Source organism: Delphinapterus leucas, chromosome 19 (assembly GCF_059928025.1).
Source record: "Delphinapterus leucas isolate spDelLeu-1000000601 "Yukka" chromosome 19, BTC_Dleu_Yukka2, whole genome shotgun sequence".
NCBI classification, from domain to species: Eukaryota; Metazoa; Chordata; class Mammalia; order Artiodactyla; family Monodontidae; genus Delphinapterus; species Delphinapterus leucas.
Window position 1 is genome coordinate 52261469 of NC_143147.1, and position 15218 is coordinate 52276686.

The 15218-nt window shown below is 53.8% G+C and overlaps 1 protein-coding gene across 1 annotated transcript; it reads right to left on the minus strand.

Moving 5' to 3' along the window:
- Window positions 1-6883: 6883 nt before the first annotated feature.
- On the minus strand, window positions 6884-8476 carry PYY (peptide YY). The gene is made up of 3 exons (XM_022565215.2): window positions 8274-8476; window positions 8104-8184; window positions 6884-7953 (listed from the first exon to the last, which is right to left on the minus strand). Exons 1-3 carry the CDS (start codon window positions 8459-8461, stop codon window positions 7929-7931), a joined length of 294 nt encoding a protein of 97 aa, XP_022420923.1. The 5' UTR covers window positions 8462-8476; the 3' UTR covers window positions 6884-7928.
- Between the last annotated feature and the right edge of the window lie 6742 nt (window positions 8477-15218).

Here is a 15218-nt window from a genome sequence, read left to right on the forward strand (position 1 = left end):
CTGAGGGGCAAGGAGCAGGGAGACAGAGGCAGCACGGAGCCCGTCACCCGTCCCCAAGCCTGGGACGAAGAGCAAAGGGCTACTCAGACCTGACCACCCCTCCTCCTAGAGCCTGCCCTGGAGAGCACGACGGCCCCTCTCAGGAGCAGCGCAGCAGGCGGAGCTGAGCCAGGGCCCGGGCAGAGCAGAAAAGTGTAGCAGAGAAGGTGGGGCCGTGGGGCAAGAGACACAGGACTCATGACATCCAGGGCCTGATGGCTCTGAAGAGGCAGGTGCAGGGTGGGAGTTGGAGCAGAGGGGCTGCTGGGAAGTAGGGGCACGCCCGCTCCCCTGCAGGTTGGGGGCACACAGAATGAACTTGTGAACCAAAGGGCAGGAATCCATTGCCTGTTGGTGGGCTGCCCTCCCACCCTCCCCAGCCTCCCCGCCAGGGGTAGACATGCTGATGCGGGCCCTGGAGAGGACACCACAGCCCCTGTCGCTGTGAGCAAGAGGCCGACCACACGCATGGATTTGTGTTCACAGCCACCATCCCCTGCCCCGTGCACATTTGCAGTCTTCTAGTCAGCGGCAGGCTGCTCTTCCAGGGTGCTGGATTTGTCCAGATGTAGAGCCGGACCCACGTAGGACCTCAGGCCTCCGGAGGCCCCCAGCCCTGCAAGGCACCGGCTCCTTCCCCACATCCCAGCCCGAGCCCCTCGGAGACCCCGACCCCGAGCTCAGGACAGGCTGAGCCCACTTACCCTGAATCCTGAGGGAGCGGGTGCTGGACCAAGCGGGTGCCTGCCTCAGGCCGGATGGATCCCCCTGCCCTTGGCCATAGCCCTTTTATAGTCCTCAGCCCCCCAGAGTCCCCGCCTCCTGTCAGCCTCTCTCACTCCCCAGCCCTCAGCCCCTCCTCCCACCGTCTCCCGGGTGCCCACAACGCCAGCGCGCTAGGGCCAGGTACAGGAGGGGAACAGGGAAGTGTTATGGGTGCCACACTAGCGCATAACGGGTAAAAGTTATGGACCACAATCAGTCTCCTGTAGGCCCCCCTCTGCCTTTGGGCACCAGAGCAGGCTTAGTTCAAGAAGGACAGGGTTCTGGAACATCAGGATAACTGGAAGGTTCTGATTACAGGCCTGGGAACAGCTCCACCTGCCTCCCAAGGATTAACCCAAATCCTCAAACAGATTCCCTCAGGGCAGAAGATTGAGGCTGTGGCTCAGAGACTCCAGGGATGAAGACTGGAGACTCAGGACTTCCTTTCCAGTTTGTGATTAGAACAAGATGGGAACGGGGGAGATGCTTCAGGTAACCAGGGAGTGTGGAAAGGAGTGGGGACCCAGGCAGGGAGAAACCCTCTCCCTGGCTGGTGTATAGGATGCAGAATGAGAACTGATGTGCCCCGGGGAGAGCGGGGTGCCAATATCTAGTAGCCGTTTCCCAGCACCCCCATTCCAGGGAAGTGATAAAAACCAGCATCATTTGGAAAGCCTTGAATTTTCCAAAGTGTTCCCAGCTCAGTCACCTCAGTGAGTTCCTTCAACAACCCATTTTACAGATTCAGAAACTAAGTCTCAGAGACATTAAGTAACTAGCCTCAGGCCACATAACTAGTCAGTGGGAGATACAGGGTTTGAAACAAAGTCTAACTCCAAAATCTGGACTCTTCTAAGTAGGGCTGTTAAAATATTGCTATAATTTCCTGATTTTTGGCTGAGAAACATGAGGCTCACAGAGGCGAAGACACTAGCCCAAGATCACACAGTTGTCCAGGACTCAAGTTCTGGCTTAGATTCCCAACCCCACCAGTACCAGCAGCCCCACCCCCACCCCGCCCCCAGGAACCTCTGAGTCTCCCCTACTCAGCATCCCTTCCCCAGCCCCCTGCCCCCTCCCCAGCTCAGGCCAAGGAGCACAAGTGACTGAATAACTCAATGAAGCCTGAGTAGGGAGCAAAGGACTTCTCACCCCTGAGGTTCTGCTGTCCCAGATCAGGACACCAAAAGAGTGTGTCAGGAGAGGATTTGGTTGTGGGGCGGGGGGGCAGGGGGTAGGTAAGGACTGGAGGTGATGCTGCAGGGATCTGAGCTTTGCTTTTCCTCAAGATAATGAGGATTAAAGAAGCCTCAGGAAACACCAGTGTTCTGTCTTGTTCCTCTCAGCTCTGACTTCTGGCAACAAGAAGAACAATAATGCTTCACCCAACAACAACTTACATTCTGCAAAGCAAATATGGAGGTCGTTCGGTCTCCGCTAGCCCTGGCCCTTCTCTGGCCTCGGGATCCCACTTGGTAAAACAAGGGTGAATTAGTGGCTGGTCCCAGGAGGGCCTCTGGTGAAGCCAGCAGAGGCTGCAGGCTGCCACCAGGGGGCGCCAGGCTCCACCCCTAGTTCAACAGGTCTGGTCTCCCACAGGACTGTAGTGCTGTGGGACGGTTCTGGCCACCACCCCGGTCAGCTCCCAACCCCTGCAGACAGATGGTAGACCTGGGGATTGACTCAAGTGCTGGGGCCATCTATAGTTTTGGCCTGTCACAGAGGGGACATAGCTTTGTCATAGCTTTGTCAGTGCCTAAGAAATGACAGTTACTCTACAATGTCAGCTGAACCTACAGCTTTCGTTTTTCGCCTTTGCAAACAAGTGATTCCTCTTCTGGGTCCTCTCAGGGATGTTGTGACAACTGAGGAGGAAGGGGTAGTGGATGTGCTTTGTAAGCCGTATGGCCGTGTCCAGACTGGCGATGCTTCACACTCACCTTCGTATATTCCCAGGGCTTGCCATGGAGCCCTGCTTAGAGAAGCACCAAGGACTTACCTGCAGACAGAGTAAGTGAAGGCGGAAGTGATCTCTCTCCCCCTGCCAAACCTCATGCCTCTGGGACGGGGACGATGGCCATTGGGCAGCGTTGGGGATGGAGTAAGGGCTCAATGAGACGAGGAAAGGAAGACCCCAGAAACACCTGGGGTCACTAGGTGAAGATGAGTGGACAGTAGCAAGGGGCACGGGGGTCCCCACATATGAGACTGCAAGAGCAGGAACTGGACCAGCATTGCACCCTCCATACCCACCCCCTACAACAAGAGCTCCTCCAAAGCAGCCTGGGCCAACTCTTAGGCCAATGTCTTATTCCCACACTGGATGGCAGCAGGAGAGGTGGGGAAAGCTAAGCTGTGGCCACCCCCAGATACCAGGAACCCAGGGGGTCCCCCATTCCCTGGGGAAACCCCTTGGGCTGAGGATTCTCACACACACCTTGGGCCCCTATCCCACCCCCTTAGGACCAACTCAGGCCCAACTAAGGGCTCAGGTCACTGATTTGGAACCCGGGCTCTGTCCCCACTTCCCTCCGCCCTGGGGACTCCATCTGCCTCCAGGGTCCCCTGCAGGCTCAGGAGTGCTCAATAGCTCTCCCTGCCCCGAGTGCCTGCAAAAGCAAATCCTATCATTGTCAGCTCGAATTTTTCCTGAAGAGGAAGGCTTCTTTCTGGCTAAGAGAAAGGCTAAACCAATCCATATAATAAAGTTTTGGGGGAGAGGGATGGATGAATGGGGAGGAAAGAAAAACGTAGGGGCTGGCTGTGGAAGGAGGGGAGTTTTTCCTTTGGGGTGGAAGGGAGCGATGCCAGAGCAGTTTTGAGATGGGTTAGGAATGAGTAGGAGAAGAAAGGAAAAGAAGGGGGATACTCATAAGCATGTGCCAGGCTATGCCAAGCTGACCTGTAGATTCAGCTCTCCTACTCACCAGTTCTGCCATTCATTAGCTGTGTGACCTTTAGCAACTTACATCATCTCTCTGAGCCTTAAAGCAGCGAACTATTATTATTATTTAAGGCGTAAGGTGTATTATAATTTAAGGATCCCTGTTTAACCAGTGAAGGAATAAATGCAGTGAAATTAAGTGACTAGGCAGTCACACAGCCAATGAATGGCAGAGATGGGACTCAAATCCAGATCTTTTTTTTTTTTTTTCACATCCAGATCTTTTGTCCCTGAGGCTATTGCACCAACCGTAGGGTCCCTGCCCTTGAAGAACTCCTGGTGTGAGAGCTCAGATTCGGGCTACAGATATACTCAGGGCAGACCAGGAAGGTTCTGAAGGAAATGAGGCTTGAGGTGGATGTGAGGAATGGTGAGGGGTGAGGGGATGCTATTTCACAGAAGCAGGGAGGTGGCAGCAGGACTGAGCGGCTCAGGGGTGCACATCAAGGAATCGTGGGAGATGCCACCAGAGGAGAAAGGGTGTGTATCGGGAGTCTTGCATTTCTGGCAGAAGCATTTAGATTTAACAGTTAATGGAATCAGAACAGGCACAGGGTGGGTTCTCTTACCTCTGTCCCTAACTCTATGGCCTCCTGTAAGTCTTTCCCCTTCTCTGGGCCTTGAAATTTCCATCTGCTCAATAAAGAGGTAAGACCAAGTGATTTCTAGATGATGTTCAAAGGAGATGGTGTTTGTCGCGGATTAGGCTAGCTGCCCCAATATCCACTCTCTCCTCCCTCCATCATAAAAAAGTGTAAAGCGAGTACATGGCCATTCAGCTGAAGACATCTCCTGGGCTGTTCTTGCAGCGAGGTAGGGCCATATGACTAAGTTTTAAGCAATGAGATGAGAATTTGCGTGATTTGTGCCGTTCTGTTTTTACAAGTGGATGTACCCCCCTGTGACAAATGGCACCAACAGTGACCACAAAAATACTTCCTATCCCACAAGTAGTTCTACGATGAGGTCTAAGTCCCCTCTTTTTGAATGCAGGTGAACCTGTGACCGCTTGGACCAGTAGAGTATAGTGGAAAATGCTATGTGACTTCTGAGGCCAGGTCATAAAAGGCAATTGTTACGAGTTAAATTGTGTTCTGCTACCCCCCTTCCAATGCATATGTTGAAATCATAACTCCCACTACCTCAGAATGTGAGCTTATTTGGAAATAGCGTCATTGCAGATGTAATTAATTAAGATGAGGTCATACTGGAGTAGGGCAGGCCCCTAATCCAACATGACTATTGTTATTATAAAAAGGGAAAGGGGACATGGGTTCGTGCCCCGGTCCGGGAGGATCCCACATGCCGCGGAGCGGCTGGGCCCGTGAGCCATGGCCACTGAGCCTGCGCGTCCGGAGCCTGTGCTCCGCAACGGGAGAGGCCACGGCAGTGAGAGGCCCGCGTACAGCAAAAAAAAAAAAAAAAAAAAAAAAAAAGGGAAATTTGGACACAGAAGCGGACACGCATAGAGGGAAAATGATGTGAAGAGGCACAGAGAGAAGACACCCATCTAGAAACCAAAGAGAGAGGCCTGGAACAGATCCTTCCCTCACAGCCCTCAGAAGGAACCAACCCTGCCAAACACCTTGATCTGGCCTCCAGAACTGTTGTTAAACCACCCAGCTTGTGGTACTTTGTTACAGCAGCCTTAGCAAACTAATACAGCAATGTAGCCGCCTTCTGGTTCTCTTGGAGCATTCATTCTGGGGGAAACCAGCTACTGTGTAAGTCCAACTACCCCAAGGCATGATGCTGGAGAGGCCACATGTAGGTGCCGGGCTGGGATCCCAGACGACAGCCAGCAGCACCTGCCGGACCCAGCCAACCTCTGACAGCCACTGTATGAGAGGCTCCAAGGGACAACTGCCTAGTCAAGCCCTTCCCAGTCCTGACACACAAAATCATGAGTGAAAGACAGCGGTTATTTAAGCCACTAAGTTATAGGATAACTTGTTATACAGCGTAGTAACGAGCGCACCTCCTCTTTCTCCTTCCCTCCCTTCCCAGTGGCTAGAACACGGATGCGGTGGTGGTGGGCCATCTTCAGTCGTGTAGATGAGGGCGTGGGGAAGCCTCAGAATAGAAACCTGGGATGTTGGATGCCCCCGTGGAGCAGAGATGCCAACTCCCCAGATGCCACTCTTATTTTATGTAGGAGAAAACTAAACTTCTTTCTTGTTTAAGCCATTTTTAATTCTGTCTCTATTTTAAAAGCCACATCAATACCCTGGCAATATAATGTATGTAAAACAAATAGCTCAGTGTCTAGCACATAAGTAGGTGCTTTTTTTTTGTCCACCTGCGCAGCTTGCGGGATCTTAGTTCCATGACTAGGGATCGAACCTGGGCCCCTGCAGTGAAAGCACCGAGTCCTAACCACTGGACCACCAGGGAATTCCCAGTAAGCACTTAAAAAAAAAAAAAGTAGCTATTTATATTGTCGTCATTAATGTTACATCTAAGGTTCCCTCCAGCTCCGACACTGGTTGGGTTTGATCAACAGTGGATTAACCACCTCTCAACACTCCCCCCAGTGGACGTGAGGCAAACCACGTCACTGATGTTGAACCAGACACGTCAAACTGGGCAAAAATTGTCCGTGGTCATATAATTTATACCAGGGTTCTCTTCTATTAGCCTCAAACTGACCACGGCTCTCCCAAGCAGACCAACACACAGGGGACCATGGACACCAACACAGATTCACATCCTCCCACTTCTCCAGCCACAAAATGAACCAAAGCTTGTGGCAGCCGTTGCGTGCTCCCATCCCACCTCTCCTGGGGCGCGGGGTGGGAGGGGAACGGGATAGAGTAGAGGAGAGAAGACAGGGGGAATTGTGATGGGAAGTGGGTCTCAGATAATGGCAATACTGTAGGGAGAGGAAACCAGAGAAATGAACTAACTCAACCCCCCAAGCAATCAAGAAAGGCTTCTGGGATGAGGTAGCCACTACCCTGAAGCTGATCTCCAGACTGAAGAGAGGGAAAGGGATCTACAGGCAGGGGGAGTGGCCTGGGCAAGGGCTTAGAGCATTAGAGTCCACACAGCCTGTGACCTGACCAGGCCCTGGACCTGCTTTCATCTCCCCCTTCTGCCCTACCTTCAGGGAGGCCGGAGGGCAGCTCAGGGGAGGGTAGGTGTTAAAGCCCCAGGGACTCCAAGGCAGGTTGTGTCTGAGCAGGGGCCTCTTCTGCAACTATGGCAGAGCCAGCTTGAGGGTCCCCTCCCAGAGCCACCTAATGAGGGTATCCTTGCCATGGCCTTGTCACAAGGAGGGCATGGTTAGTGACTTATCTACTGGGTGTAAATTCAGAAAGGGCAGGGCGGCTGCTGAGAGAAAGGGCAGCCTCCACACTCCCATCGCTCCTCCTGCCCAGGGAACAGAGGTGTTAGAAATGACCCCTTCCCCAGCACACACACCCACCTCACCCCCCAAATAACTCTCCCTCCACAGCCCCATCGTGGGTCCCATCTCCACTCCCAGCCACTACAGCCGGGGGGGTTAGTAATACACCTCCTCAGGGTAACCGGGGTGTTGGTGTCAAGCCCACGCTCCCAACCACCTTCATCTTTGGGGGATGGGGGCAACCCTGTCTCCACCTGCTCTGCTGGGCTGCCTAGCATGCTCCTTTCCACACTTTTCACCCTTCAGCAACAATTCTCGCTGCTCCTCTCTACCCCTTTTGAAGAACTTCCAACCTATCTCCACCCCACCGGACTAGAGAGTTCCAGAGGACCCTAGTCTGGATGCTATCCACGCCCCTCGCCGAGTGGCAGCGTTTTCTCTAAGCTCGGATCAGAGAGAGCCCCCCCACCACTCCACCCCAGCCCTGGCCTGGGGCGCCTTTTGTCTCACGTGCCGTCTTCTATCCTCGCAGTTCTCTCGTCTCCACCCTCCACTCCCACCTGGATGCCACCTCCACGAAGGAGAAGGGAAAGGAAATAGAAACGCACGCTTTGCACGTCAGTGAAATTTGCTCTTTATTTAGGGACCAAGGAAGGACCACACACAGCCCTCCAGCCCAGGGGCGGGGGTACCGAGAAGTGGAATGAGGACCCCACCCCGAACCCTCCCCAGACGCAGCAAGCGGGAGAGGAATCCAGGTTCCGGGGTCAGGAGCAAACATGCAAATGAGGTTGGTGAATCAGCGTGTCTCTCAGGAGGCCTTGGGGGTCTTCACCACAGGTAGGCGCCTTCTGGCCTGTAGGAGGGAAAGGAAAAAGAATCACACGGAGCCCGGCGTCGGATCTGGGGAGGCGAGACTTGGGGAAAGTACTAGGTGGCGGTGCCAGGGTGGCAGTAGGACCAGGCCACGCTCCAGGAGACAGGGCGTGTGGTGGGGCGCTTTTACCGCGACTTGACGGGCCGGTCCTCGGGATCGGGGAAGAGCAGTTTGGAGAAGAGAGCTTCCGAGATGTCACGTTTCCCGTACCTGCGGGGCGGGGCCAGAGGTGGGCGGGGTCAGGCCCGGCCGCGCCCCTAGTGGCGACCCCGCCCCGCCCACCCCGCGCACGAGCTCACCGCTGCCGAGTGACCAGGTTGAGGAAGTGGCGCAGAGAGAGGTAGTAGCGCTTCAGCTCCTCCGGCGAGGCGAGTGCGCCGGGAGCCTCGGGTTTGGCGGGGTAGGCGTCGACCAGCGCCCCCAGGCAGAAGAGCAGGGCCAGCAGCACTGTGGCCATGGCAGGCCACGGCCTGCGCACCGTCACCATCTGGAGAAGGGGCACTGGAGTCAGCCCGAGCCTCTACCCCTGAGGCAGGAGGCTGAGGCTGCCGTGGGGCCCACGCTCCAGCGGCCTGTCTGGGGCTGGTACCCGACCAAGGGTCAGCCACCTGCTCGCTGTGTGTTCTCAGGCACTGCGCCGTCTCTGGCCTCAGTCTCCTCATCTGTCAGAGGGGCGTAAGCCCTGCCTGCCTCCACCCGTGTTACCCAGAAGGGCAGATGGAGGAAGAAGGCTATGCTGGCAATGGGGGCTCCCCCGCCTCTCTCCTTCCCACGTCGGCTGGCCCCCTTCCAATCCAGCTTCCCGCCACTCAGTCCCAGTTTCCCCCATCCTAGCCTCAGTTTCCCCACCAGATAGCCTGGGATCCCCAGCACCAGACCGTTCCTGGGTCCCAGGCCACTCACAGCGACAGCTCCAGAGGCAGAGATGATCAGGAGATGGAAGGCGAGAGGAGTCCCAAGGGCTGGGCTGCTGCAGGTCGGGCTGTGGCCTACTCAGCTCAGGGCTTTCCCTCCGGGGCTTATATCCAGGCCTGAAAAGGGAGGGGGAGCTGGAGGGGGGAGGGCTCTTCTTCCTTCCTCCCTCCACCCCAGACCAGATCGCTGAGCTTACACCCAGACAGTGCGTGATGTCTCCACCTCCAAGGAGCCGGGGAGGGGGGGAGCTCCCACACTCGGACTCAAGGTACCTCTGGATAGGGTGCCTAGCCGGAACCCCATCTTCACCCTACAGCCACCCAACAGCAGGTCTAGCCTTCGGAGGAAGTGAAGCATTTGGATCTAGGTTCCTGGGATGACCCCTAGGATCAGGGCTGAGATTCCATCTTTCCTAGCCTGTCCACGGGTGGGGGTGGGGGCTCGGGGGGGAAGGGGAGCAGGAAGCCAAACCTGCGGGACCTGTGACCACTCCTTCCAAAAGCCAGCCTTTTCAGCCCCTGCTCTGTAATATGTTGGAGGAGAGCCAAGGAGTGACAGGACCTGTGGGGAAAACTCTCTCTCTACTGGAGGCAGGGATGGGAGCTATGACCTTGGCTCTTGACCTCCTGTTTATGATGTCCTGGAGGAGAGGCCTCTCTGGACACCCCACTGTGTCTCCTCTCTGTTAAAGAGTTGGTGAGGGCTTCCCTGGTGGCGCAGTGGTTAAGAATCCGCCTGCCAATGCAGGGGACGCCGGTTCGAGCCCTGGTCTGGGAAGATCCCACATGCCGCAGAGCAACTAAGCCCGTGCACCACAACTACTGAGCCTGTGCTCTAGAGCCCGCGAGCCACAACTACTGAGCCCTAGAGCCACAACTACTGAAGCCCGTGCGCCTAGAGCCCGTGCTCTGCAACAAGAGAAGCCACCCAATGAGAAGCCCACGCACCACAATGAAGAGTAGCCCCCGCTCGCCGCAACTAAAGAAAAGCCCACACGCGGCAGAGAGACCCAACGCAGCCAAAAATAAAAATAAGTAAATTAAAATTAAAAAAAAAAGAGTTGGAGAGGGGGCGGGAGGAGGCAAAAGGCAGTCCCCTCCCCAGAAGCAGCTGAGTCAGCCACCTGTGCACCCAGCCTGACACATACAGACTCAGGTCCAGCAGGCCTGGCATAGAGATCCCTTGCAAGGCAGTGTGCCCCCATCTCCATCCAGGTATCACTCAGGGCACTGGTGTCTTATGGGATTGAGTGATGCCAGGGCTGCCCAAGAACATGCCACCATCCCCAGCCCATTGCAATCTCCACTGGGCTCAGGGGCAAATATTTCAGCCAGGGCCTTTGATGGAAACCGGAAAGGACTCCTGTTTATTAAGCACCTACTGTGTACTGGGCAGGACATGATTCAGGCCCCAAAACACAATGAGCTTAGTTTCTCCCCCATTTTACAGATGAGGAAACTAAAGCTCTAGGAGATAAGGAAACAAGAGCCAAGGTCACCCGGGATTCAAATAAGACAAAAGGGCTGAGGCAGACCCCAGGAAGAATCCCACTCAATCATGGTGGACAGAAAGGCTTACTACCTAGGATAACCATAGGCTTTAGGAGTCAGGCATGGGAGCCAGGGGAAGGAAGCTAAGTATGGGGTCTGCCAACCCCATCAGACCCACCTACCCCCAGCAGGAAAAGAGAGGGCTACTGGGGAGTCTCCCCATAAAGCCATTTCCAGCTCCCTTTCCCTGGCCTGGCTGGATCCTCCAGTGCTTCCAGGGATCCCATCAGCCCACACAAGCAGGAGGGGGCTGTCCAGGCCCCTAGTTCAGGGCCAGCCCCGCCACCCTCCAGGACAGATGGCCGTGGGTGTTATTTTTAGAGGTCTCTCTGGAGGTGGAGAGTCCAGGGCTCTCTCAATTACCTTTTTATGGGTTCAGTCACCTGCACTCTCCGGAAATGGCTGCTTATCAGCCACTTGGGCCCTATGGGCCCCACACATCCCTAGAAAGGCCAGGTCGGTGTGCCGAGCACGGAGGTGGAGGAAGACACCAGGACGAGGGGACGTGGACCCCGTCTTCAGAGAGCAGAGGAAAATCATTCTTCTTAGGGAGCTCTCATCTGAGGGGCAAGGCACAACCCTGTTCTCCAGGAACCCCAGGCCACATCCTTGGGTACTCCCAGTCTGTGGTGAGAGGAGCCCCAATCTGAGAGAGGAGGCACCATCCTTGTAGAGCCCCTGTCTGAGGAGTTCCAAGAACATAGCGACAGAGAAATACAGGGGAACAAGCCTGGGTCAGTTTGGAGAGGAAACAACAGAAATAAAAGAACTCCACTCCTCCAGAGGCCTTGGGAAGACAAAAGATAGCTGCTCACCCTAGAGATGGAGAGGGCAGCCGGGAGACTGGTGAGGACAGCTATACCCCCGGGGGTCAGGGCCTAGACAAGGAGCCTGCAGGATAAAGGGGGCAGGGACATCTGAGCGAGGGGCTGTTTACTAACACTGCAGCACCAGCTGGGGTTTCTAGCATGCTGATCCCAGGCAGAGAGATGACAGGTGTTATGAGATGCCCACAGGGAATTTGTGGCATTCCTGGAACCCCCTCACACGTTGGGGAGTGGGTGTCTGAGGATAGATGGGAGGAGAAGTTAGAGGGCATGGGGGAAGGCCCGGATTCAGGGTTCAACCTCTCAAGAAGTCGCTTCCCTGTTTACCTTTAGAGTGAAAGCAAAGGGGACCGGAAGAGGTCCCTCAGGGTGGGCCAGGAGCCAGGCTTCCACTTCACAATGACAGGGCCAGCTGATCGGTTCATCAATCACCACCGCCTCATTGAAGAGTCTATCAATTTGCTGAGGATGCCTCAGCCCTCGATCAATGGGCTCAGCCACCCCCCCGACCCACACACCCATCACCATTATTGATCCATGATTCAGTCGCTTTGAGATATGTCTGGAGGGTGGGGGGCTGACATCTGTGAGGGGAGAAACTTCAAAATAGTTGTTATTGTAGACTTGGGACTAGCACCTGCCTCCAACTTGTCCTCAAAGGGAAGTGGGGACAGAATCACTGGGGTTCCCTTGATCCCCCTTCTCAGAACACGTAGCAAGGCCACCCCAGGGGTCAAGGAGGCCATGGGCTTGGACCCCAGTTGACCATTGCCCTTGCCCAGTGGGCTCAAGGCCTACTCATCAAGAGAGAGTAGCCCTTGGGGCTTCCCGGTGGCACAGTGGTTGAGAGTCCATCTGCCGATGCAGGGGACACGGGTTCGTGCCCAGGACCGGGAAGATCCCACATGCCGTGGAGCGGCTGGGTCCATGAGCCGTGGCCGCTGAGCCTGCACGTCCAGAGCCTGTGCTCCACAACGGGAGAGGCCACAGCAGTGAGAGGCCCGCATACCGCAAAAAAAAAAAAAAAAAAGAGAGAGAGAGAGAGTAGCCCAGAGGGTGAATTTCGTGTCCCCCCCAGCCCACCCTCCCCCACCTCCCCGGTACAAGGCCCCTCTCTGATATACCATCCACTGGGCAGTGCTATAGTCCACCCTCAGGCAAGGCCGCGTGCCCAAGGGTCTATACACAGCAGGTGGCCATGCAGCAAGAGTGATTCAATCCTTACTCAACAAGCACTTATTAGGCCCCTACTCTGTGCCGGACACTGTTCTAAGCACCAGGGACAGAGCAGCGAACAAACAGGCAAAATCCTTGCCCTCGTGGAGTTTACATTCTAGTGGCAGGTGTCATCTACAAATTGGGACTTGCCAGTGGCACTTGCCATCTCCCTCTGCAAGGATTGAATCATGCGTGCTGCACCTGCTGACTTTCAACACCCCCTGAAAGGAGCTCAGGGTGGAGAGCAGAAATGAGGCACTCTGTGCTCTGGGAAAAACTGGCAGAACAGGTCTTCAGAGAGTTAGATACTTTCAGGAGCCGATTTTATGAGTCCAATTCTTGTATCTCCTCATACTTAGAAAAACACTAAAATCCTTCATGGGGACATCTGCTCCTCGTGACTAGCAGAAACCTTCCGCAAAAGAAAATGTGCTTGATTGCATGTACTCCCCCTTCACCACAATCACATATATACTGACCTTCCCCCCTACCTCTTTGGAGCAGTTTCTCAGAGCTATCTGAAATGCTGCCTCCCAGGCTATAGTCCTCATTTTGCCCCAAATAAAACTTAACTTGCAACTCTCACATTATGCATGTTTTTAAGTCAGCACAGGAAATAGAAAATAAATGAATAAACAAGGAATCGTGTAGTATGTCTATTATGGTAAGTGCCATAGAAAAAACTCAAGGTAAGGAGGATAAAGATGCTGGGGTGCGGGGGACTTGTTTTATGTTGGATGGTCAGGGAAGAGCTCACCTATAAGATGACATTGGAAGGAACTGAAGAAGCAAACCACGAGGCTACCTTGGGAGGAATGTTCCAGGTGGGGGAAAGAGCAAGTGCAAAGGCCCTGAAGTGGGAGTACACTTGGCAGTTTGAGGAATGGCAAGGAGGCCTGTATGGCTGGAGTGGAGTGAGCAATGGGAAGAGTCAGAAGGAGCTGAGATCAGGGAGGCAGCAGGGGATCAGATCATGTAGGACCTGCCACTAGAATGTAAAGGTCCTACATCACGTAGGACCACGGGAGGAATAAGATGGCTTTGGCTCAGAATGCGATGAGAGCTTTGGTTGGAGGAGTGACATGAGCTGACTTATTATACTTTTTTACATAAGTCTGTGCATTTAAAGATAGCTTTATTGAGATATAATTTTAACTGAGATATAATTCATATACCATGTTATTCACCCATTTAATAGAACAATTCGGTGACTTTTGGAATATTCAGAGTGGTACAACCATCACCGCAATCTAATTTTTTAAAATGTTATTGGAGTATAGTAGATTTACAATGTTGTGTTAGTCTCCGGTGCACAGCAAAGAGATTCACTTATACATATACATACATATATTTATTCTTTTTCAGATTCCTTTCTCATATAGGTTATCAGAATATTGAGTAGAGTTCCCTGTGCTATACAGTAGGTCCTTGTTGGTGATCTGTCTTATATATAGCAGTGTGTGTATCTTAATCACAATGACTTACATTTTTGTTTTGTTTTGTTTTGTTTTTGCGGTACGCCGGCCTCTCACTGTTGCGGCCTCTCCCGTTGCGGAGCACAGGCTCCGGACGCGCAGGCTCAGCGGCCACGGCTCACGGGCCCAGCCGCTCCGCGGCATGTGGGATCCTCCCGGAACCGGGGCACGAACCCGTGTCCCCTGCATCGGCAGGCGGACCCTCAACCACTGCGCCACCAGGGAAGCCCATGACTTACATTTTTAAGAAGCATTCTGGCTGCTGTGTTGGGAACAGACTGAAGAGGGGCAAAATCAGAAGCAGGAGTCCAATTAGGAACCTGTTGTTATGATCCCGCCAAGAGATGTTGGTCGAGTGCGCACACGAGAGCACACACGCACACGCACACACACTCCTCACAGCTGCAAACGTCCCACACGTTTCACCCAAGAACAACTTCCATTTATGTCCGTACAGTACTGACAGCCTTTCATCTAGCTGACAGAATCCACTGGAGAAGATAGAGGAAAAATCAGAGGATATCTACAGTAGGGGCTGGATCTGTCAGTTCTCTGATTGTTAAGGCTACTCGTTTATTCGCCCATGTGAAACTCTCTTTGCCACCTTGATTAGTGGCTGCAGCCCAGGAAGACATTGGCTCCTGTGATGGTGCTTACAGAAGTGCAAGCTTGTTCGTTTCGTCATGAGTATAAATGTCCATTCCTCTCCAAAGCGACACTACCCACAGTCCAGGAAGCTTTGTCATCTCCTGGGACAAACGGTAGGGAAGTGGGCAGAGGCACTCTCGATGTCCCATGATCCTCCATCCTGGACGAATCACTGTTGGAGGACAAGGGGGACCATGGTGAGTGAGTGGGGTGAACGGGAGTTGTCCAAACTATCACACTATGGATGCTGGTTATATCTTGGGAGTAGGTTTGCGAGGCAGTAATGCCAAGAAAGAAAGAAAGGATTTTCACTTTTCATGCTAGTAGTTCTCCTGTGAGATCTCCCCTTCCCCAAAGTTGCAGGTCCTTCTGTAAAACACAGTGACCAGACACCTGTGGCATGGTACATACCCAAGGCTCAGGCTCCTCCCTAGAACAGATATCAGCAAAGTCTTTGGCAAAGGACAAAATATTAAATATTCTAGTCTCTGTTGCAGCTGTTCAACTTGGCTATTGTAGTGCAACAGCAGCCATAGAACTATGCAAAACATGAATAGATGTGACTGGGCTCCAATAAAACTTTGTGGACATAGAAGGTTGAATGTCATATA

Bases quoted from the DNA above. Each gene is read 5' to 3' on its own strand.
- PYY (XM_022565215.2), bottom strand. From the start codon at position 8,461: ATGGTGACGGTGCGCAGGCCGTGGCCTGCCATGGCCACAGTGCTGCTG. The intron at 8,185-8,273 runs GTGAGCTCGTGC...CCCGCCCCGCAG, and splicing joins AACCTGGTCACTCGGCAGCG to GTACGGGAAACGTGACATCT. The intron at 7,954-8,103 runs GTAAAAGCGCCC...TCCCTCCTACAG, and splicing joins GACCGGCCCGTCAAGTCGCG to GCCAGAAGGCGCCTACCTGT.